Genomic DNA, 24,842 nt, shown 5'->3' with positions numbered 1-24,842 from the left:
ACAACCATCACCGCCACCCTTATTCTGTGCATCGTTTAACCTTTTCATGAAGAGATGTGAACCCATGGGGATGTACCATATGAACATATAAAAATAGATTTCGCCTGTTTAAAGGCCCTTGTAATTTCCATTCCAGCCAATACTCTAATTAGTGGTGCATATTACAGCCAATTTAGCAATTAATTAAGCAACCACAGTAGCCACAGAGAGAGAGAGGCCCATGGGGGAAGTCTCCCAGTTGGTCATCCAGCCTTGACGGTTGTTTATAATCGTGTGTGTGTGTGTGTGTGTGTGTGTGTGTGTGTGTGTGTCCCTCGAGTCTTTCTGTGCATTGTGTGTTGACATGCAGCAGAGACAGAGGTCCAATAGGAAGTGTTTTCATACAGGATGCATTCTGTTGAAGAACATTCTCTTAATTGTCAAATTATCCAAAGGAATGCAGCATCTCAATGGGGTAAAAAAAAAAAAAAATGAAGTAGAGCCTCCCACTTCCGGTCCTGCGTGGCTAACTGGGGAATAATTGGCAAATTTGCACGTGCACTTAATTGATGGATTACTCGGCCAGCTAAAGTGTCATGCATGTGGAGCAGAGGGGCTGATGGGGAGGAGGAGAGGAATGCCACAGCCAGGCCTGTTTGAGAGACACACACACACACACACACACACACACACACACACACACACACACACACACACACACACTGTGCAACACAATGGGCAAGACAGACCCAGAGTGAATGTAAACGTGTCAACATCTGCAACTCATCAACGTGAGCCGCACACCCACGCGCGGCTTTCAAATCGTGAATAACGCACGAGCGCTGAGAAACGCACACACACACGCACGCACGCACGCACACACACACACACACACAGCTTGCAAACAGCTCGACGGTGTCATGACGCGACGTCAGAGCAGAGGTGAGGTGAGGTTGAGAGGGGAGGAAAGGAAAGGAAACGAAGGAAGGAGAGAACCCGCGCGCGCATCTGGACCGGGCGTTCATTCCTGCCCATCCAGATGCGCAGAGGCGCCGGAGGCTGTTTTTTTTTTTTTTTGGGACGGGCGCGGACAACTGAAAGCACACCAAAACGAGCGCCTGCTTCTCACCCATTGATGTGTCCCGGTGTGCCGGTCGGGCTCCTGCAGGCTGCTCGGTACCGGGGAAGGAAGCTGCGCGTGAGAGCCCCAAACCTCCTGCTCGTCGCTCCGCTAAAGCAGCGCTGAGGCGGGAGGAGCGTGTCTCTCTCTCTCTCTCTCTCTCTCTCTCTCTCTCTCTCTCTCTCTCTCTCTCTCTCTCTCTCGGCAGAGCGAGGACCCAGAAAACGGAAAAGCGCTGATGACCAAATCTCTCTCTCTCTCCTGTTGCCTTCAGGTGCTCCGCGTAAAGTCCGTCTTCTCCATTTGCATTTTCCACCACAGACAGAATTGGGAGCAGATGGTGGTGACACGGTTTAAAAAAAACAAAAATGAGATTATGATTTTCCCCAGCGTGCTACAACGCGGTCATTTAACTAGATTGTTTTAAGGATTTTATGTGCAATGTTTAAACATGTTCGCTGCTGAATAAACACACTTCTTGGTTTGTGTAAACTCACGTTGACTCCACGCATTAAACACAACTCTCTGGTTGTGTTTCTCAACACACACATCCTCCTTTACGTCACTTACTACCACAACACACACACACACACACACACACACACACACACACACACACACACACACACACACACACACACACACACACACTCATTTAACCCTTAGATGCCTTTCTGTATTATATAAATGCAACAAATACATAAGTTGGTGACTTTCTTTCCTTCTCACCTTGTTGTACATCTGTAGTACAAGTTTAGTAGAAAGGTTGCATTCATCTTTTGTATTGGTGGCGTGTCGCTTAATTGGGATAAAGCAGCAAATATGAATATAAAATGACAAAAACAATGATTTGATTAATTTTCTCTCAGTCGACTAATTGGTTAATTGACTAATCATCACACATAACAATTAAACTGGCTGGTCTACACGTGTTTATAATGAGGTAAGTACTTGTACATACAGGTAATGCCTGGTAATGTAATGTAATGTAAGGTAATAAGCCAGCAGATATATTAGAAACGAGAAATATTAGAAACAAATTATACAAACCATACGAAAGTAAAGAAAGGTTGCAGAGTAAGTTAAAAAAAAAAGACACTTCGTGGACAGAAATAATGACAAAATATATTGTAAATATAGTTTTATTTTAGAAAATAAAAAACATACTTAATACAACACCTCTAATTTATGTTTTGATCCAACAAAAGGAATTGCAATTTCTTCTACAAGAATTGTAAGAATCATAATATCACATTACATCAATAATATTAACATATTGTATTGTGTGATAGAGTTTATTCAGCTCTCTAATGTTCAAATGGCTCCAATAAACAAGTAAATTCAGTATCTTCAAACTTCTATCATCCTTTCAGGGTTGTTCATGAGTGTTTCACGAAGAACATCCTTATTTCCAACCGCATTTGAAGGTCGCATCCTTCTGAGCTCATAGCCTCGCACCTGTGTGGCCCAAATCTCGCGAGAACAGAGTCTCCACATGCAGACGTTGCTCTGTGAGGGATTCTAGCTCCATATGGTGAACTCTTACTGACTACAGCATCTGCATAATCATTTGATATATAATTCAGACACACACACACACACACACACACACACACACACACACACACACACACACACACACACACACACACACCATGCTACGCCCTGCAGTGTTATTGCCCCTCTGGATGTGACTACATGGAGGGAGAATGAATGCTGGCAGCAGCAGGAAGATGCAGCGATAGCAAAGAGATGAGGAACTGAGATTATTCCTCCCAATCAGCCGTCACTCGGCTGGAGAGCAGTGACAGAACACAGAAGATCTCGAGTGATTACCTACAGCAGAGGGAAAAGGAAATCTCATTCATACGGCCGACCGATTTTGTGAATGCATCTCATTTATCCGTGACGCAAGAAGATGATGCCTGACCTTGACTTGAATAACTGATTCTGTGGACTGCATTCTGCTGTACTGTATCTCAGATGACTCATTGTTCAATGCATAAAGGAAGAGCAAGCTCCCCTGTGGGGGTGGGAGTGTGTAAAAGCTGCAAATGCACCACATTCATCATAGTACAGCATCTTAAATAAGAGTTGTTTGGGGTCTCCTGTGTGTGTTGTTGTTGCACCATCATGTCCCCAAAGGGTCCCACAACCAGCTCCAACTAACCCGCTTTAAAGCGTAAAATGTAAACGCCTCAAATGGTAAAATGTGGTTTATATGAGGAGTAACACACATTACCATCTGTGCTGCTGCGTGTGCAGCGCCTGCCTTGAGAGAGACAAATTGTTTCCTCATCCAGAGATGGAGGTTTCATGTCTCTGGAGACGAGAAGTGGTTCTTTATCCAAAGCTCTGAGGTGACACCGCCTGGGACGCGGGTGCTACTGCACCATGTGCTCAGACCCAATTACATGTTTCCACCTACTGTACATGTGGAACACACACACACACACACACACACACACATACTTGGACATATATGTGTTATTTGATGGCATCTGAAATGTTGCATTTAGGGACTGTATACAGCTTTACGGTGTTTGTGCTTTAACTGATCCAGTGAATTGTGGATTGCTTTATGATATAAATGTTTATAGTGTATCATCCTGTAATTTTGTTTTACATGGTATTGAAAATATGGTTTGTGTATGATACTGTAACATGTGTTTAATTGCTATAAAGTGTTGTGCGTACTAGATTTAATCATTACAACCACTGAATATGAGAGAAAACACACAAGAAACAGGCCTCCGTAAACCACTCAGTTAAGTAAAATCCTTATTGCAGTCTCACGACAGTGTCTATCAATAATGAGCAGACAGGAAACTACCACTAATTAAAAATAATAATACAGTGATTTACTGCAACGGTGCATTCACATGTAATCAGGAATATGGAGGACAGCAGACTGACACCTTCTGGAGCGCACAGGGAAAACAAACCAACAGATGGAATAGTAACTCACATTATGCTGATGGAATAACATCAATAAAATTATTTTGTGTCTTCTATTTTCTGTAATTATTCTAGTAATGTATACAGCAATTTTTCTGAATATTTCATTAAACTTCCTTCTTGTTTGATGGAGCTACATACATCCGGTTATATATTTATATAGGTTTAAATATTTAAAACGTCTATTCTAACTGCTGTTCTCTGTTAAAGTTAAACTGCACCTTTATGATCCACACAAACACAAAGTGTGTTTGACGCAATTATTCCCTCCTGTTTTAAGTAAAAGCAAGAAAAGGATAAAATTACCTATTAATGGGGGCATATAAAGTATTAAAACACCTTCCTAATAATAAATAACCCGTTGATCATTTTCATGAAGTCTACATTAACGGACACAAACCCCCACATGTCCCAAAGTGTTGCATGAAGTCCTGCTACGTGCTGACTGGTGAGAAATCATCAGTGCTGACGCTGCAGAGTGAGATCATATTACTGTAAATCTCTGAGATGTATCATTTCCAGTCTGAGGGGATTATTGATTATTGATACGGACCATAGCTGCACAGTAAAAGTGCCTCCGTCACCTAGAAGAACAATTTATAGTGAAAACTGAACAAAATACACTTCTGTGCTCGCCACGGTTGGCAATTTGCTTTTTACGAAGCTTGTTTCCAAGATGTTGAGTCAATGCTGATCTATAGAGGGAACCATACAGAGCGTCTTTGGATGGAAGGGAAAAACAACACTGAATGGAAATGCTATTGACTCGTTCATCATAAATAATTCATGAACAGTTACTGATTGGGTTGGAATACACTAAAATGTGTGGCACCCAACCCAATATAGAGAGGTAGTCAAAATACTTTTCTAATCATTGGCTGTTCTTGCCGTGTTTACCATTAACTTGATCCAGTATGGTTGGATAGCTTAATCTATTATATGTTAACATGCTCTTGTTTCTTTTAATTTAATTTACATTTAATTTAATTTAATTTAATTTATTTAAAATTTTAATTAATTTAATTTTAATTTAATTTAATTTAATTTAATCTAATCTAATTTAATTTAATTTAATTTAATTTAATTTAATTTAATTGCATTTTAAATCATGAGAACATTATTGTCTTTAAATGACAAAGTGTCAAAAAGGCATGGTGTTATACTCTCCGGTACACTAGGTGGCGGCATTCACCGGAAACGTTGGTTTGAAGTCCGCCATTAAAGGGTTAGACGAAGATGGGACGGGCCGGTAGACGGAAGTGCCACCCCACTGTCTTTCCTGGAAAGACCCGCCCTCGGCTTTTAAGCGCGATGATTGGCCAGGCAGCCACCTGACCGCGGTACTGGTAACTTGATTCGTTGCGCGCTGGCCTGACGTCACTACTGCGAGGCAGGGTGGATCGTGAAGAGTAGCAGCTACTGCTCGCTAGCAAGGAGACGCGAGGTGTCAGAGCGGCAATAAGGTGAGACAACTGACATTGACAGACCTTTTTTATTCATTTATACGTTGTAAAGTCAACTAGTTGTTGAGCTGCATTGCCTGTTACGTGAGTCTTCCCTTCAAGCGAAATAAAACGGGACATAAAGAATAAAAAAGGACACAAAATGTAAAAATTATGCTACAAATGTCACCTGTTCTGTGTCTATACTGTACATTCACACAATTAGCTAGCTAGGTTAGCTGGTTAATGTGATGAGGGACGAGTGTAGATGTGATGCAACCTTGTGTGACCGCTCCCAAACGGGTTCTTTACACCTGTAACAGTGTTTATTTAATACAATAAAATACAAAATGTTTAATTTGGTGTCCTCTTGGACTGATGCTGTAGTTCAAATATAACAATAACAACATGCAATATTAATATTTTAATGTGGTTTTCCTCGAACATGCTTATGTATCAAACGTTTTGTTTAGAGGTCAGGAAATCAATCTGCACACATTTTGGTAGTTTATTAATCATTTCAGTTGTGTTTCAAGCAAACCACAAAATGTTTCTGATGACATTTAACTGAATATTTAGTAAAGTAAACGACAGAAAATAAACCCAACTGCAACTAATCATTTATTTGGTCCCAAAAAGTGAATTATTATTATTGAGTCGCAATTAATTTGTCGGTCAAAAAACGCCAATATTTGCACATTCTTACATCTAAAAATCTTAGAATTTGCTGCTTTTCTGTTTTATTTAATTTAATTTTTTATCATTCTGTAGTAAAAATATTTAGATTCAAGACAAACGTTTCTTGGAAATTGTGAGGGTCACATAGAGCAAATCATGAGTTTTGATTTAATCATGGTAATAATCAGCAGATTAATCGATAATGTGGTGAAACCGCTTCTTAAATGACCTGTAATTTCCTGGTACTGTGCTAAACACACAAGGAAGCGTTGGACATAATCGTGATACTCTACAAGTTTCACATTACTAGAAGACAAAAAACAACCATAAATGCATAAAATAAAAAGAATAAATAACCGCATAACAACCAACTATACGAACAAACAGACATGAATCATCTTAATACATCATAAATCATCATAAATCATCATACTTCCTCGTTATAACGAACACATAGATACTTCCTCCTGCTCAGCTCCGTGACGAGGAAGTTGGGCGGTTGACTGGTTCGCGACGAACATGTTGCGCAATGAGGAAGAAGACTTGAGTGAAAGCCACAGGTGTGTTTGTCAGTTGGAACAGACGCTTCTTCTAAAGCTCTCTGACTGGCGCCTTTAGTGTCGTCTGCATCAGACATGTTGATAAATGAAACAATGCTCATTGTGATGTGGAAACAACACAAGGTCACTTCTTCCACGTATCTGCACTCACAACCTCACCTTGACTCCACTGTCTTTTACAGCAGCAATGGATCGAGTGAGGTCTGCGTTCAACAGCATGGTAAATGGTGTTTCTTCTATTTAAAGTTCATTCTTTATTATTTCTTTTACATGTTTGTTCTTTGTGTTTGTCTCCGCCTTTACCAGCTACAACATTAAAGTGATCAATGCATCAAATGGCCTACCGTAAATCTACGATCTGAAATGGGTCATAATGAGTATTATTTTGGTACTTTAAGTATATTTTGATGCATACACTTTTACTTAAGAACCTTTTTGAGTGCAGGACTTTTACTTGAATATGAACGGTGACGACACGGCAAAGAAAGTCACACCGAGACGAGTCTGGATTTGAAGTCTGTAGCCGCTCGGCCTTATCTCTCTCTCTCTCTCTCTCTCTCTCTCTCTCTCTCTGTCTCTCGTCTCTCTCTCTCTCTCTTTCTCTCTCTCTCTCTCTGTCTCTCGTCTCTCGTCTCTCTCTCTCTCTCTCTCTCTCTCGTCTCTCTCTCGTCTCCCCGCCTGCAGATTAAAAGCGAGCGCTACAGCAGGTTCACTCTGCAGCCGGCCGACGACGGAGAGCGACACATCGAGGTCAAACTGTCGGATGAGACCGTCGAGGTCCGGGACCCGGCGGATGGATCCCCGAGCTTCAGACCGGCACCGCGACGTCAACCCCGGACCACGATCTGCTACCTGGCCCTGGGGACCCTGCTGATCTTCATCACCGGTAAGACATCATCAGCATTGTCATCATCATTATGCTCATATGTCAGTGTCCTCTTTCTTTATCGATTATCTAGACCAGTGGTTCTCAACCTTTTTCCAGTAATGTACCCCATGTGAAATATTGTTTCAGCCAAGTACCCCTAACCAGTGCAAAATCATTTTTTGGTTGAATATATAAATAACATTCTCTTCATGAACTTACACTTACATTTTATTTTTAAAAAAAACAATTAAAACTAATATTTATTTTATAAATCTCACGGACCCCCATTTGAGAACCACTTATCTGATGAGCCAATAGATGACTGTGAATGTATGTGTGTGTGTATATATATATATATATATATATATATATATATATATATATATATATATATATATATATATATATATATATACATTCATTCATTCATTCATTCGGGGGGGGGAAACTATTTCATATTTTAATTCTTAATTAAAAGGAAAATACTGCTCATTTTTCACTTTTGAGGATCTGGTACCAGTGAGGGTTTTTTTTTTTTTTATTTATTTTTTGCTTAAAAACATTATTTAATAAACAATAGTTTGATATAATATTCATGGAGCCAGAAATAATCTTTGTGGCCACAAACAGGAAGTTGTAATTTATTTGGCTGCAAATCTGCAGACAAAGAGGAAGATTGTTTACATGTTTCTGTATTTGATTATTAATGATTAAGTCATTGCTTTTTCATTTATTATCTCTTTATGCTGTAGTTTTAGTATTTCTAAATATTTTATTTTGCTCTAATTTTATTTCATTAATGTTTGTACTATTGAACCTTAATCAATTTAAAAACTTGACGTGTTGTGCATTAGTCTCTTCATCTTGGCTCTATTTCTTTATCTTGTTTTTGTCTATAATTTGTAGAGCACTTTGGCAAGGCAAGTTTATTTGTATAGCACATTTCAACAAGGCGATTCAAAGTGCTTCACATAAAACCATTAAAAGCATCAAAACATAATGTAGATTTAAAAACAGTTAAGAAAACATTAAAACAGTCAAAAAGCAAAATAAAAGTTGAAAAATCAAAAATAAAAGTTGAATAAAAGGTGCAGTGCAGTTTAAGAAATAAAATGCAGTAGTGAGATGCAGTAATTGAATCTGGTTCAGTTAAAGGCAGCAGCAAACAGAAAAGTCTTCAATGTGGACTTAAAGGAGCTGAGGGTCTCAGCAGACCTGCAGCTTTCAGGACCTTGTTCCAGATGTGTGGAGCAGAAAAGCTGAACGCTGCTTCTCCATGTTTAGTTCTGACTCTTGGAACAGAAAGTAGACCCGTCCCAGACGACCTGAGGGGTCAGGATGGTTCGTAAGGTAGCAGCAGATCACAAACATACTTAGGCCCTAAACCATTCAGTGCTTTATAAACCAGCAGCAGGATTTTAAAGTCAATTCTTTGTTGGACAGGGAGCCAGTGCAAAGACCTCAGAACTGGAGTGATGTGATCCACTTTCCTGGTCTTAGTGAGGACTCGAGCTGCAGCGTTCTGAATCAGCTGCAGCTTCCTGATTGACTTTTTACAGAGGCCTGTGAACGCACCGTTACCGTAGTCAAGTCTACTGAAGATAAATGACCTGTGAACACACCGTTACAGTAGTCAAGTCTACTGAAGATAAATGACCTGTGAACACACCGTTACAGTAGTCAAGTCTACTGAAGATAAATGACCTGTGAACACACCGTTACAGTAGTCAAGTCTCCTGAAGATAAATGCATGGACAAGTTTCTCCAAATCCTGTTGAGACATAAGTCCTCTAACCCTTGATATATTCTTCAGGTGATAGTAGGCTGATTTTGTAATTGTCTTGATATGGCTGTTCAGGTTGAGGTCTGAATCCATAACTACACCTAGATTTCTAGCTTGGTTTGAGGTTTTTAACATTAGTGATTGAAGCTGAGCGCTGACTTTCAATCGTTCGTCCTTGGGACCAAAAACAATTACTTCTGTTTTATCTTGATTTAATTGAAGAAAATTCTGGCACATCCAGTTCCTGATTTTTTCAATGCATTTAGCCAGCCCTTGTATGGGACTATAGTCCCCTGGTGATATAGTTATGTAGAGTTGTGTGTCATCTGCATAATTATGATAACACACATTGTTGTTTTTCATAATCTGAGCCAGTGGAAGCATGTAGATGTTGAACAGAAGAGGCCCCAGTAATGAACCTTGGGGAACACCACATGTCATCCTAGTCAGCTCTGATGTGTAATTAGCTACCGACACAAAGTATTGTCGGTCCTTCAAGTAGGATTCAAACCAGTTAAGTGCTGCGCCAGAGAGTCCTACCCAGACTTTCAGTCTGTCTAGTAGTATGTCATGATCAACCGTGTTGAATGCAGCACTGAGATCCAGTAATACTAAGACTGAGGTTCTGCCACTGTCTGTGTTTAAGTGGATGTCGTTGAAAACCTTAACAAGAGCAGTTTCAGTACTGTGGTGCTGACGAAAGCCGGACTGGAAGTCATCGAAACAGTTATTTTCAGCCAAGAAGTTGTTCAGCTGTTGAAAAAACGCTTTTTCCATTATTTTACTTAAGAATGGGAGGTTTGATATTGGTTATAGTTTTTCAATATTTCGGGGTCTAAACTAGCCTTCTTTAGAAGTGGTTTAATAACTGCAGTTTTTAGGGCTTGTGGGAAGACACCTGAGAGAAGGGATGTGTTTACAATTTGTAAAAGATCAGCGGTCATGCAGTGTGAAATATTTTTGAAAAAGTGTGTTGGTAGAATATCCAAGCAGCAGGAGGATGTGTTCAGATGTTGTTTAATGTCTTCTAGGCTTCTTTGGTTAATTGAGTGAAATTGTGTCATGATATTTGAATGGATGCTATTTAAAGATGGGGACAACACATATCCTGTGGTTGGTGTGGAGCCACCGACTGCTTGTCTAATTTTCTGAATTTTATCAGCAAAATAGGAGGCAAATTGATTGCATGCCCAGGTGGATTGGAGCGTATCCGTTACCGACACCGGAGGGTTTGTTAGCCTGTCCACGGTAGCAATAAGGCGCGTGTATTGTTATTGTTTTTGTTTTTGGTTATGATGTCAGAGAAGAAGGCCTGTCTTGCATTTCTAAGTTCCAAATTATAATTGTGAAGTCTCTCTTTATAGATACCACAGTGAACCTGGAGATTAGTTTTTCGCCACCTGCGTTCAGCTTTCCGACCCTCTCTTTTCTCTATTCTGACCAGCGTGGCTTTTCTCCAAGGGGATCTTTTCTTACCCGAGACAACCTTCACCTTAGTGGGTGCAATGGCGTCAATAACATTTTTAACTTTAGAATTGAAGCCATCCACAAGCTCATTGACTGAGATGCAAGAGAGGCCTGGTGTGGAGCAGAACTTCTGAATAAATAGTTCACTGGTGTTTTCAGTGATGTAACACTTTGTCACAACCTTGGTTTGGACATTTGTGTGTAGAGAGATTGCACTCTCAAAGAAAACAGAGGAATGATCAGAGAGTGCAACATCAGTCACAGCAACCTTGGAAATGTCCAGGCCTTTGGTGATGATTAGGTCTAGAGTGCCCCTTGTTGTGGGTGGGACCTGTTACATGCTGAGTCAGGTCATAGTTATCAAGGACACCACATAGCTCTATAGACCCTCTGTCCTGGGGATTATCAACATGGATATTAAAATCACCAACAATGACAACACAATCAAAATCAAGACCGATTATAGACAGCCGTTCAGTAAACTCATCAAAGAAGGTTGCACAATATTTAGGTGGTCTGTAAATGTTGAGGCCCCGACTGTTCCTGTAGATAATCAGTGGTGTCATTAACCTTGTAGTCCGGACCCAAAAGATATCAACCAATGTCTTTATCAGGTCGTGGAGATAGAGGATGGTTGTGGAGGCGGGGGAGGGGCACGGTGCTTTAACTTCGGTGTTTGCGTCAAAGCATTTACAACCAGTGACGGAGGTCTAGCTGGAGGGGTTTCAGCACGGGAAGTGGTTATGCAATTATATCAATCCTTGATGAGGGTGGAGACTCCTCCTCTTGGCTCTCCTTTGGCTTCCTTCCCATGAGGTCTCCACGGCGATGCTGTGTGGTTATCTCTTGTTTAGATTCCTCTTGTCTCCTGTCCTTGGCAGTGGGAACAGACGAGTGACGCAGGAAGAAAAATATGCATAATATGCTCTTGCATTGCAGGAGCTACATGAATGGAACTTGATTGATCTCTATATATTTGGTGAAGGAGGTTTATTTGTGACGCACCTCACGGCAACAAAAAGAAAAGCACAAGTTGGTTTTGCTGTTCGTGGTTTCATTTAAAAACACAACAGCAGACCGGAGCTTGGACCTGAGAACTGGGATGCTGTGTCCTCTCAGTCTGAACCCGCTCTGTTCGTCCTCAGGCTACGTGCTCGGTTACATCAGCCACCGCGAATCGGCGGTGGAGCAAGTGAACTGTGGAATAACGGCGGAAACGGTCGGTCACCCGGAGGTAACGCCGGCAACGGCGGTCGCCCCAGCTGCAGCCGCCCCAGCTGCAGCCGCTCAGATGGACTGGGAGGACGTCACCCAACTCCTCACGCAGAAACTCACCAGCCAGGTCTTTGACAGAACCCTGAGGTACGCCGGTCATGTGCACACCTGTTTTTACATCACACACACTTCTACATCAAGGACACGCCTCACCGTTCAAACACCAACCATCAAACAAACCTACTGCCGATTCATTCATAGGTAAATACTAAGAATAAAACTACTTCCAAAGCAAATCTCATGTTGATGATTTGTGCAGTCTCGTATAGTTTTAGTCTCAAGAGCCTTCGACTCCCAGTGAGGGGGAGAGGAATAATAACTCTGCATGAACTTGGAGAGAGGGATCGGATAACCGTTTTTATTTTTAGAGTATTACACTGCAGAGAGTCGGAATACAAATGAGACGGGAGGTGGATATGTAAGCAGGGATGATGCCAACAAGCTCCATGACTAACGGGTGACGCTAAAGCATCCACAGCCCAGCGGAGGTCTTTTTACATTTTTTATTTGAGCTTTAAATTTCCAGCTTGCGTACTATTCATGACTCGAATCGTCACACAAAGTGCAGGGAGGCAAAGACGTGACTAGAACGTCATAAACGAGGTCGCCACGCACACAAATGCAAGAATAAACTCATAGAATGGAAACGAGGACCAGAATAAATGAGGAAAACTAAATGCAGTCATTTGCCGTTTATTAAAAATAGTTTCTCGGTGAGGATGTCGTATGTATGTATGTATGTATATACATACACACACACAACGGCGCTATATATATATATATATACAGATTCTGCCTCCTCTCGCACTAAGTAGTGTTTATATAGTAATTTGAATATTCTTGCCCTGTTTCATTATGACGTCATCTTTATGTAAAGCACATGCATGCAAACTACTTCCTGACAATGTTAAACACTCGTATGCTCGCCTCTTTTTCTTTTCTTCCCCCCAGAAGTGTAACTATGATATTCAGTTTCAATTCAGTTTATTTTGTAAATCACAAAATACAAATTTGCCTCGGAGGGCTTTACAATCTGTACACATATCCCCAATAAAGATAGTAAAAAAAATTTCACAGGGAGAAAAAGGGAAGAAACCTGAGGGAGAGCAACAGAGGAGGATCCCTCTCCCCGGATGGACAGAAGCAACAGATGTCTTGTGCATTAAAGGGTCATTTCGTGCCATTTTGTTTCTCCGCAGTGACTTTGATTTGCCCAAACGTTCGGCAGGAAGTGCTGAAGACGTCCTTCTGGCAAACCGCATCTGTGAAGAATTCAAGCAAGCGGACATGGATCCCTGGACGGACATCCACTACGTCCAGCTGCAGACGCCAGACAGGTACTTTCTATCAGAGGGGCGTGTCTTTAAACGGGGAGTCCAAAGCGTTACGATGATCTCACTTCTTGTTGGACGCTAATTCAAAGTCAAAGGGTGAATTTATGTCTGAACTACAGAATAATATTATGACGATTTGACACATGTCTTAACAGTCAAATGATGACGTTCGTCTTGTATTTTGTTGAACTCTTTTAGGATGTTTTGTCTCTGCTGATGGTCAGAAAGTCACAAAGCAACGATTTGAGTAACTTATTAATAACTTGGAGATATATTCTGTGCAGTCGTCCGCCTTCTCTTTGTCTCTCACTTTGTCAAACTCTCACTCTCTCACGCTCACTCGCTCACGCTCACTCTCTCACTCTCACTCTCTCACGCTCACTCTCACGCTCACTCAGTCTCACCCTCACTCACTCACTCTCTCACACTGCACTCTCACACACTCACTCTCACACACTCACTCTCACACACTCACTCTCACTCTCTCACACACTCACTCTCGCTCACTCTCTCGCTCACTCTCTCACGCTCACGCTCACTCTCACGCTCACTCTCACGCTCACTCTCACGCTCACTCTCACGCTCACTCTCACTCTCACTCTCTCACTCTCACTCTCTCACGCTCACTCACTCACTCTCACCCTCACTCACTCACTCTCACCCTCACTCACTCACTCTCTCACACCGCACTCTCACTCTCACACCTCACGCTCACTCAGTCTCACCCTCACTCACTCACTCTCACACCGCACTCTCACTCTCACACCTCACTCTCACGCTCACTCAGTCTCACCCTCACTCTCACTCTCACACCGCACTCTCACTCTCACACCTCACTCTCACGCTCACTCACTCAGTCTCACTCTCTCACGCTCACTCACTCAGTCTCACCCTCACTCACTCACTCTCACACCGCACTCTCACTCTCACACCTCACTCTCACGCTCACTCACTCAGTCTCACCCTCACTCACTCTCTCACACCGCACTCTCACACCTCACTCTCACGCTCACTCAGTCTCACCCTCACTCACTCACTCTCTCACACCGCACTCTCACTCTCACACCTCACGCTCACTCACTCAGTCTCACCCTCACTCACTCACTCACACCGCACTCTCACTCTCACACCTCACTCTCACACCTCACTCTCTCACACCTCACTCTCTCACACCTCACTCTCTCACTCTCTCACACCTCACTCTCTCACACCTCACTCTCACACACTCACTTTCACTTTGCTTTCTGAAACAAACGTCCACCCAGGAGCATGAATTATTAAAGGCAGGGAGCTTATAGAAAATATACCCGAGTAGAAAACCACTCTTAACTTCTCAGGCCGATGAAATAAAGGCAGATGCATGATATTGTAACGAGCGGTTGACCTCTTATCTTCTCATCTGCAGCGCTCGTCCAAACAGTGTCCGCTTCGGTTCAGACGTCTTCAACCCTGAAGGGTTTCTGGCCTACAGCGCTACTGGGAACGTTACGGTGAGTCACACACAAGTAGTTCCATGTTAACCCCATCAGATCAAAAAATTAGTCCTTGGTCGCTCCCAAGTTTTTTTTTTTATTGTATTTTTGGTGCCTTCCCATCATGCCCCAGAGTAATACTGCACCTCTTTAGAAAGATTAAGACCTAAAGCATCCAAATCTGCAATAATAATCACAATAAACACAAGCAATGACATGTTTTCAAGTCCAAAAATCATGTTTTTCGGTTCAGAAATAAAGAAATGAGCAACTTTTACCTAAATCTTGGTCACACCAGGAACTTAAAATGACCGTCTCCTTCCGCGTGTCATCTGACGCGCTTTCAGATGCGTTTGAGGAACACTGGGACTGCAGCACCTCGAAACAGAGAAAAAAAATCCAGAAAAAATACTTTACACACAGTGATCTACCCACTACTGGAGGATTCGTACAGTCTCTACGGTTACAGACGTGGTACCGTTGTTAGGGGTACTAAATTAGCTAAATAGTGAAACGTTATAATCGCTCAGTCATGTTGAGGAGCTTTTTAGAAATTACGTAATTATAAAAATATAACGATCTTTTTTTTTAAATGTAGTCCATCGTTTCTCTTCTCACAAGGGTTTACAGTACTTTAGCCGTTTAAATGTATTAAACCGGACCAGTGGTTGATGATCTAGAAGCGTTTGAACACTTCCTCATTATCGAAAATTCAGTAAAAAAAAAAAGCACCGGGCGGATCTTCAAATCCACTCCAATCAAAAGTCTTTCAGGCCCAGTAAACTGATGCGTTGCCTTTCCTTTAAGCTCACAGCTGTTGACTCTCTCTCTGCTCGTAGGGAAAGTTGGTCTACGGGAACTACGGCCGCCCGGAGGATCTGGACGTCCTGCAGAACAAGAAGGTGGACCTGATCGGCAGCGTGTTGCTGCTCCGAGCCGGAAAGATCAGTTTTGCAGAGCAGGTGACGGCTGATTTTTGTCTTTGTTTTACGTTTTTGTTTTTTGGGGTGGTCTTTTCCGGACCTTCACTAAAAGCTTCCCGTCTCCGACCGCGTTGCTTCAGGTGGATAACGCCGCGGCGAAGGGAGCCGCCGCCGTCCTCTTCTACCCCGACAGCCAAGACTACAGCTACGTGGACGACACGGCGCTCTACGGACACGTGAGTCTGCTCGCCCTCGTTCAGCCGCCTGTTGTTGTTGTTGTTGTTGTTGTTGTTCACCCATGAACCGCCGAGCGAGTGACGTGTCGTGTCCTCGTTCAGGTCCACCTGGGCTCAGGTGACCCCTACACCCCGGGGTTCCCCTCCTTCAACCACACGCAGTTCCCCCCGACGAAGTCGTCTGGTCTCCCCAAGATCCCAGCCCAGACCATCACCGCCATCCAGGCTGCAGCTCTTCTACAGTAAGGACGGACTCACTCACTCACTGACTGACTGACTCACTGACTCACTCACTCACTCACTCACTGACACACTCACTCACTCACTCACTCACTCACTCACTGACACACACACTCACTCACTCACTCACTGACACACTCACTCACTCACTCACTCACTCACTGACACACTCACTCACTCACTCACTCACTCACTCACTCACTGACACACTCACTGACTCACTCACTCACTCACTCACTGACACACTCACTCACTCACTCACTCACTCACTCACTGACACACACACTCACTCACTCACTCACTGACACACTCACTCACTCACTCACTGACACACTCACACACTCACTCACTCACTCACTCACTGACACACTCACTCACTCACTCACTGACACACTCACACACTCACACACACACTCACTGACACACTCACTCACTCACTCACTCACTGACACACTCACACACACACTCACTCATTCACTCACTCACTGACACACTCACTCACTCACTCACTGACAGTCAGTCAGTCACTCACTCTCACACTCACTCTTAGTCACTCATTCTCGCGCTCTCTCACTCTCCCACACACACACGCACTCACTCACACACTCACTCACACTCACTCACTCACTCACACTCACTCACTCACTCACTCACTCACTCACTCACTGACACACTCACTCACTCACTCACTGACACTCAGTCAGTCACTCACTCTCACACTCACTCTTAGTCACTCATTCTCGCGCTCTCTCACTCTCCCACACACACACGCACTCACTCACACACTCACTCACTCACTCACACTCACTCACTCACTCACACACTCACTCACTCACTCACTCACTGACACACTCACTCACTCACTCACTGACACTCAGTCAGTCACTCACTCTCACACTCACTCTTAGTCACTCATTCTCGCGCTCTCTCACTCTCCCACACACACACGCACTCACTCACACACTCACTCACACTCACTCACTCACTCACACACTCACTCACACTCACTCACTCACTCACTCACTCACTGACACACTCACTCACTCACTCACTGACACTCAGTCAGTCACTCACTCTCACACTCACTCTTAGTCACTCATTCTCGCGCTCTCTCACTCTCCCACACACACACGCACTCACTCTCACACACACACACGCTCTCACACACTCTCACACACTCACTCACTCACTCTCACAGACACACACACGCTCTCACACACACACACACGCACTCACTCTCACACACACTCTCACTCTCACACACACTCTCACTCTCACACACACTCACACACACACTCTCACTCACTCACACACACTCACTCACACTCTCTCTCTGTCTCTCTCTCACTCACTCACTCACTCACTCACTCACTCACTCACTCACTCACTCTCACACACACACACACTATTTTGTGGTTTATAGGAGTCTGGTGATTGGTTGAGGGGGTAGTGGGTATTTAAAAAAAAAAAAGTATTTCTATTGCAATGTTTTTATGTTAATATATTAAATAAAGAGTCAATGTAATAAAAATGATGACTTTTGCAGTGAACTTTAAACTCTCTCTCTCTCTCTCTCTCTCTAGGAAAATCGGCGGTCCTGACTCGGGTGCAGGCAGCGGCTTTAAAGGCGGCATGGCGTCGGTGGCTTACAGCCTGGGCGGCAGCGAGAACGCCGCCGTGGAGGTGAACAACGTTCTGGTCAACACGGAGATCCACAACGTGTTCGGGGTCATCAAAGGGTTCACTGACCCTGGTGCGTGTCCTCATCGTCTCCAGTGTGACTATTTCATCTCCATCGTACATGTGGGATGACGCTGTGTGTGTGTGTGACTCTGCAGACCGCTACGTCGTACTGGGAGCCCAGAGAGACGCCTGGGGCAGCGGTTACGCCAAAGCCACGGTCGGCACCTCCGTGTTGATCGAGCTGGCCAAGGCTGTCCACGAGATGGTGGAGAAAGGTAACGCAAGCTTCATGACGATGAAGCGTCAAAAGGCCTCCTCTAGAGCAGGGGTTCTCAAACTGTGGGGCGCGACCCTCTAGTGGAGCGAGTAGGTATTACATGTGGGGCGCCAGGAGGGTTAAATAATCCTTTATTAATCCCGCGACGGCTAAGATTCTTGCCGTTTTTTTTTTTCCCAAAACAAAAACGGCAGAAAAGCCCATCTATCTCACGGAGATCGGCCTTTTTGTGGGGGCGGTGGGGCGTGAACATGTTTCTTCGTGACAAAAGAAGTTTGAGAACCGCCGCTCTAGAGCCGGTGTTTGGTTTGTCCGTTCTGGGCGGTGCAACATGGCGGACTCCATGAAGAGAACCCGCTCCCCGTGTAGATATGAAGGGATCGAAGCCATCAAACGCAACAATCCACCTCTTTATTATCCGTGTCCTCGTTTGGAGACTTCCGTTACAGAGTTGCAGTTTCTTTCCCTGCATCGCATCAGTGACGTATGTTTCTGTTCCCCAGAAGGGTTCAGACCCAGGAGAAGCCTGGTGTTTGCCAGCTGGAGCGCCGGAGAGTACGGAAGTGTTGGCGCCACCGAGTGGTTGGAGGTGAGAACTACAATGACTTGATCAGGACGTACAAACAATTTCTTTTGAATGTTGTTTGAATGTGTGTGTGTTGGTTCTCAGGGTTACATGTCCTCTATTGACAAACGTGTGGTCACCTACATAAGCCTGGACGGAGTGGTCATGGGTAAGTACAGTTACACCTCGTGCTTTTTCACGTCTCCAGTGGTTGTCAGTTGGCTGAATGTGTCTCCTCACAAGGTCGTGGGAGCTTCATGGCGTCGGCGAGTCCGCTGCTCTACAGCCTCCTTGAGGACACGATGAAAGAGGTAAAGACGACGACGACAACAACAACTCTCTTAAAGCTCATCAACATCTGTGCCATCCAGTTTGCATTCCTTTACATTTTCCTCGTCCATGCAGGTGAAGAGCCCGCTTGGTTCCGGCTCGGTGTACGATATGCTGAGAGGCAGTAACTGGGAGACCAAAGCGTGAGTCGACCGGAACCATTTCAATCGTTTCGTCAGGACAGTTTTGTTGTCTTTTTTATTTTGTATTAAACTCTGCAGTGATTAACGGCACATTTGAAGGCTGTGGGTCGTTTGTAAAATTCTAGTGCCGTTTTGGTTCCAATACAGATTCCTACATTTGAGAATTGTTAACATGTTTTGATGTAAAAGCTTTTTTTATATTCTGTTTTTTCAAAAGAAACCACAAGCAACCGGACAAGAGCTAAATGGAAATAAATAAATCTGTCAAATAAATCAGGAACTATCTTATTTTAAAATGAGTAAACAAGACAAATCTGACCCGGCATTCATGGCCAGTTTTCAATACTCGGTTCTATGAAAAATAAAGAATATCTAGGTTTTGTTTCTACGTCCATCTTTGACTTGTTGTTGTTTACGTTTCTGTGTGCAGTCTGAGGCCGATGTCCATCGACGACCCCGCCTATCCCTTCCTGGCCTTCTCTGGCATTCCCTCCATCTCGTTCCACTTCATCTCTCCGAATGTGAGTATCGATTCTGTATGTTTTACTTTTACCCACAACACATAATAATCTAAACGTTAAGACGCTCACAACAGCTGTCTCTTATCTCCAGCTTTTAATATAAAGATGATGGAAAAAGAAATGCCTGTCACCTTCCTCAGTGAACGTAATCCTGCTGTTTTCGGGCAGTTCGCTGACATCTATTCCATCTTGGTTCTTTTTTCTTTTCATGTGTACATTGTATCGATATTGCGTCTGAAGACCGAGGCCTACCCCTACTACGGCACCAACCTGGACAGCATGGACCACCTGAACTACCAGACCGGCCATCACACCGGGGAGATGGTGGCGGTGGCGGCTCAGTTCGCCGGCCGCATGGCTCTGCGGCTGATCCACGACCACCTGCTCCGCCTGGACGTGAGCCGATACAGCAACGTCGTCACCAAGGCCGTGGTCCGAGTCTACACGCGCGTCAACCAGCTGTCCAAGGTCGGTGTCGCCTCTCCATGCCGCCGTTTGCGTCTAAGGCAGTGGTTCGCAAACTTTTTTTGTCACGCCCCACTTTAGAGGAAGAAAAATGTTCATGCCCCAACAAAAAGGGTTTTGGCAAAACATCAAGAATCTTGGCCGTTGCGCAAGAGAAACCTGTTAACGTAAACATTTCCATGAAAGTATAGGCATTTCGCCATGTATTTATTAATGAGGTTTTATTTCCGTGTGCTTTATACTTTCGTACTATGTGAAAATGTCATGTAGCTCATAGGGAGTGGTCATCCTGAAACCACAAGGTAGCCGGTTAGATCCCTGTTCTCCCCATAGTTTGCATGTTGAAGTGTCCTTGAGCAAGACACTGAACCCCAAGTTGCTCCCGGGAGCTTCACAGCAGCGCACTGCTCCTTAATTACTAAGGATGGGTAAAATGCTGAGAATAATTTCCCCACTGTGGGATTAATAAAGGATTCTAAAAGAAGAAATTAAAATATTAAAAAGAAATCTGCTTCCCCTCCCCTTGCGCCCCACCTGTAATACCTTCGCGCCCCACTAGAGGGTCGCGCCCCACGGCTTGAGAACCACTGGTCTAAGGGGTCTGCAGAATTTCAAGAATGGAGCTTCAATTTTTCCGCTTTAGGGCCATATTGTCTCTTTACACTTGTGCCTTAGGACAATGGTGCCTCATTATACAGAGAGCTGAGATTGTTCTGCACGTTTTGATATAACACACATGGGTATATATCATGTGAAAGTGCCTTTTTTTTTTTTTTTAAAACAAAGAAATCGAGAAAATGACCTCGGGGGGTGGGGGGTGGGGTTAAACATGTTTGGACGTCCAGCTAAAAGATGAGACGTTTCTTTTCAGGAATCCGTTCATGTTTTCTTTTCTTTTGTCCGACTCTGTAGTCGAAGCAGCTGAAGGAGGTGAACGCCAACTGGCTGAACCGAGCGCGCGGCTCCTTCCAACGCGCCGCCAGGAGCCTCAACACCGACGTCCTGAACACCGACCTGAGCGACGCCGAGGCGTGTCGGATCCTCAACGACCGGATCATGAGCGTAAGACGCATGCAGGTTTACGTGGTTAGCAGGGCTGATGGCACAAGAAACATTAAATAAAATACATAGACCTTCCAACGCCTTATCAATAGACAGCTCTACCAAGTACACTATCGGACCTCAATAATAATAAATATCACGATTTAGCATATTTTCTGGGCATTCAGTTATTAAATGGTCTGAACTCGTCTGTGGATTAAATGCATCACAAATGAAAAGTGCAAAAATGATTCAATGAACATAAGTTTCAAGTGAAATTATAAGAGAAAAATATAAATATTTCCAGTAATCCACTGACTGTTTGTGTTTATTCACACGAATCCGATTAAGATAATAATAATACTTTAATTTTATATAGAGCTTTTCTAAATACTAATATTACTATAATAATAGTAATATTATCTTTGTATTATTAATATTTGTATATTTTTTTATTGTATTTATTTATATTGGATTATTAATATGTATTTATTTGTATAAATATTGTAATACTATTTCTAAATACTGACTCAAACAATAGTTTAATTCGGTGTGCTCGTTATCAGCTTAGACGATGTAATCGTGTATCAACATAATACTTTTTCATTGATAAAAAAGCTGGTTTGATGGCAGCACGTTCCTATGGATTTTATTATATAATCAAATGTTCAAATCAGAATCTGGTCAAAGAAGCAAAAAGTGCTCGTCTAAGCAATCCTTTGATGTCGGTTGTTTATTCTGCGTGTTGTGGTCACATGATGATACTGAGGTGTTTGTCTGTAATATTCCAGAATTGTTGCATTAAGTTTACTGGTTCTGTGAAATATATTGAAGCTGCTGGGTAATACTGAGAATAATGGCGTCAGGTCTCGGAGCTCCAGAGCGATCTCCTGCATATTAAACCGTCTCGCCGCCTCACAGATGCATGATGGTCTTGGTTTATGGTTCCAGGTGGAGCACAACCTCCTCTCCCCCTACGTGTCCCCCGTTGAGACGCCCTTCCGTCACCTCCTGCTGGGTCGGGGAAGTCACACTCTGGCGTCCATCGCCGAGACCGCCGACATGGAGCAGCTGCACACGCAGCTGGCCCTCGCCACCTGGAACCTGCAGGGCTGCGCCAACGGCATTGTGGGAAACATCTGGGACATCGACGAGGAGATCTAGAGACCGACTGGGGAGCTGTGTGTGTGTGTGTGTGAGAGAGGATGGAGGGGGTGTGTGTGTGTGTGTTGTTGAAACACAATTTGAGGTAAGCGGAGGGAGGAGCACCAATATCAGCACTTAAGCACAAGCTGTCAATCAGAGGTCAAAGCCCCGCCCCTTTAGAAACAAGCTATGTCCCAGAAAGATCTAGGAGGAGATGGAAAAGTATAAAATATCCCAACTATGAAGAAGAAAAACGTATGCTACTGGCGAGCCTCCTCCTCCTCCTCCTACTCCGACATGGCCGCGACCTCTCGCCACCGAAACACTGGGAAACCTTATTTATACTTTTATTTATCAGTGGCAGGGCCCACTATAAAGTTATCGTTTGTCTTTTTATACGACGTTATCGGGAGCAGTGCCTTCCATAATTATGACGGTTATACCGTCCAATCCTCCGGCAGCATCTGCTACAGAAATGACTCCTCGACTGTTGCTGACAAAATGGAGCCCCTGATAAAAGTTAGATATTTATGGCCTTTATTTAATAAAAAAAAATTCTTCTTGTGTCGAGATTTTTCGGCAATTACTACACAAGAAAGTGGTGAATATATGTCATTAAAATCTGTATTTAAAAGCGCATTAAAAGAGAGAAAACAAGGGTAGAGAACAGTTTTAAATTTAAACGATTCTCCAACAAGCCCAGAAATGTATTAAGACTGCACTTGGAGGCAGAATACAAAAAGACAAAACATTATAAAAACTCTTCTTTTTAGCACAATAACTGAGCTGATTGGTTCCATGATTTGCAAGAAAAGCCATTTATGTTGCACAGTGTACTTTGGGGCAGTTTAAAGTATGATAAAGTTATCGGGAGCAGCGTCTTCCATAATGAAAACACATTATCGGGAGCAGCGTCTTCCATAATGAAAACACATTATCGGGAGCAGCGTCTTCCATAATGAAAACACATTATCGGGAGCAGCGTCTTCCATAATGACAAGCAGTGATGGTAGTTTTTGCCTACCCGTGTGTGTGTGACTGTGTGTGTGACTGTGTGTGTGACTGTGTGTGTGACTGTGTGTATTTATCGGGAGCAGTGTCTCTCATATTTCACTTGGAAGAGTGGAACAACTTATCGGGGACAGTGTTTCCCAGAGTTTTATACTTCATTTTGGATTATGTGCGTGTGTGCTAGTGCTTTTTTTTTTTTTTTTTTTCTATATTTTTTTGTTTCTCATGTTTCTCTATCGCGCGACAGAATTTGTTAGATTTCAGTTTTGTTTGCGCATCCAATCAAGCAACCGAAAACACAAACACAGAACTATTACATTATATAACTAATTTTATCCATTTATAGTTGCAGACGCAACAATCTTTGCATGTTTCCTCGTCACTGCATGTCACTGCATCACTTTAATGAGGCGTAGCTTCAGACTTGGACCATATTATAAACATTACTGTAACCAAGCTTCTGATCCCTGATATTTATTTGACCATTTTGCTCCCATAAGTTAGTCAGTGGTTTTCCCAGGATAAAAGAAATGCAAATAAAAAAATCTGTAATTGCACCTAAAAATTATTGAACCTGAACACCATAATTAGTAAACATGTGAAACCCAATTTCAACCATATTATCAACTCCAGTACAACATTTACATCCACTTTCTTTATTTTAACACTCGACCGAACTACATGTCAATGTGTCATGTTTTAGATTATTCAATGTTTTGAAGTTTCTCCTGGTGTCACTTCTGTTGTGCTTGGTACTGTTTTTGCTTCTATTCTCCTGGAGACTGGGTGGTTAGGAAATGGATTTCCTGCTGACTGTAACTTTAAAAGAATATCGCTGTTTCAAAACCTGTTCTTGAAATCATATTTCTGTGATATCCATGTTCAATAATAAATCATTTTCGCTTAGCATCCAGTAAAACCGTCTAATTTTGTTTGGACCTGCGCGGGGAGACCCCAATGGATTTCTAGTCCATCGCCTTAACCACTCGGCCACGACAACCGGCAAGAAGTATAAAGCCAACTTTTAGAAAAAGGTATAGCTGGATTAGTGTCTGAAAGCCAAATTGACTCAGTGCACATTTCTATAACAAAGTTCTTTCAGTGAAATCACAAATGTGCTCTCCTTTCCTTGGTGCATTAATTCATTGACTTGATGAGTTTTTTGATAGCCAAGTCGCCTTGCTCAAACCTCATCCTTTACCTTTAATAACAGTTGGAGATGCCGGGGATTGAACCCGAGGCCTCATACATGCAAAGCATGCGCTCTACCACTGAGCTACATCCCCTACAAAACTTGACTAAAACCCACATCTTGGGGTTAACTC

General features: G+C 43.1%; 2 protein-coding genes across 2 annotated transcripts in view; one reads left to right on the top strand and one right to left on the bottom strand.

Annotated features, from left to right (window-relative positions):
- Positions 1–1,242, bottom strand: part of sh3kbp1 (SH3-domain kinase binding protein 1) — a 33,998-nt gene extending 32,756 nt beyond the window's left edge. The window contains 1 exon segment of the mRNA XM_079234495.1: positions 1,109–1,242. Coding sequence (XP_079090621.1) covers positions 1,109–1,112 — 4 coding nt within the window. The 5' untranslated portion in view covers positions 1,113–1,242.
- Positions 1,243–5,498: 4,256 nt separating this feature from the next.
- On the top strand, positions 5,499–24,424 carry tfr1b (transferrin receptor 1b). Its single transcript, XM_079234196.1, has 19 exons — positions 5,499–5,520; positions 6,920–6,957; positions 7,422–7,623; positions 12,001–12,217; positions 13,330–13,467; positions 14,870–14,954; positions 15,776–15,898; positions 16,000–16,095; positions 16,198–16,337; positions 17,919–18,088; positions 18,174–18,293; positions 18,799–18,884; positions 18,966–19,029; positions 19,104–19,171; positions 19,266–19,333; positions 19,764–19,854; positions 20,095–20,322; positions 21,232–21,381; positions 22,312–24,424. Exons 2-19 carry the CDS (start codon positions 6,925–6,927, stop codon positions 22,522–22,524), a joined length of 2,292 nt encoding a protein of 763 aa, XP_079090322.1. The 5' UTR covers positions 5,499–5,520; positions 6,920–6,924; the 3' UTR covers positions 22,525–24,424.
- Positions 24,425–24,842: the final 418 nt, after the last annotated feature.

The sequence above is a fragment of the Taurulus bubalis genome (assembly GCF_910589615.1).
Source record: "Taurulus bubalis genome assembly, chromosome: 18".
Taxonomy (NCBI): Eukaryota; Metazoa; Chordata; class Actinopteri; order Perciformes; family Cottidae; genus Taurulus; species Taurulus bubalis.
Note: the sequence above shows the minus strand (reverse complement) of the source record. Positions and strands in the feature narration are given on the sequence as shown.

Bases quoted from the DNA above. Each gene is read 5' to 3' on its own strand.
- tfr1b (XM_079234196.1), top strand. From the start codon at position 6,925: ATGGATCGAGTGAGGTCTGCGTTCAACAGCATG. The intron at 19,334-19,763 runs GTGAGTCGACCG...TTCTGTGTGCAG, and splicing joins AGTAACTGGGAGACCAAAGC to TCTGAGGCCGATGTCCATCG. The intron at 19,855-20,094 runs GTGAGTATCGAT...TTGCGTCTGAAG, and splicing joins TCCACTTCATCTCTCCGAAT to ACCGAGGCCTACCCCTACTA.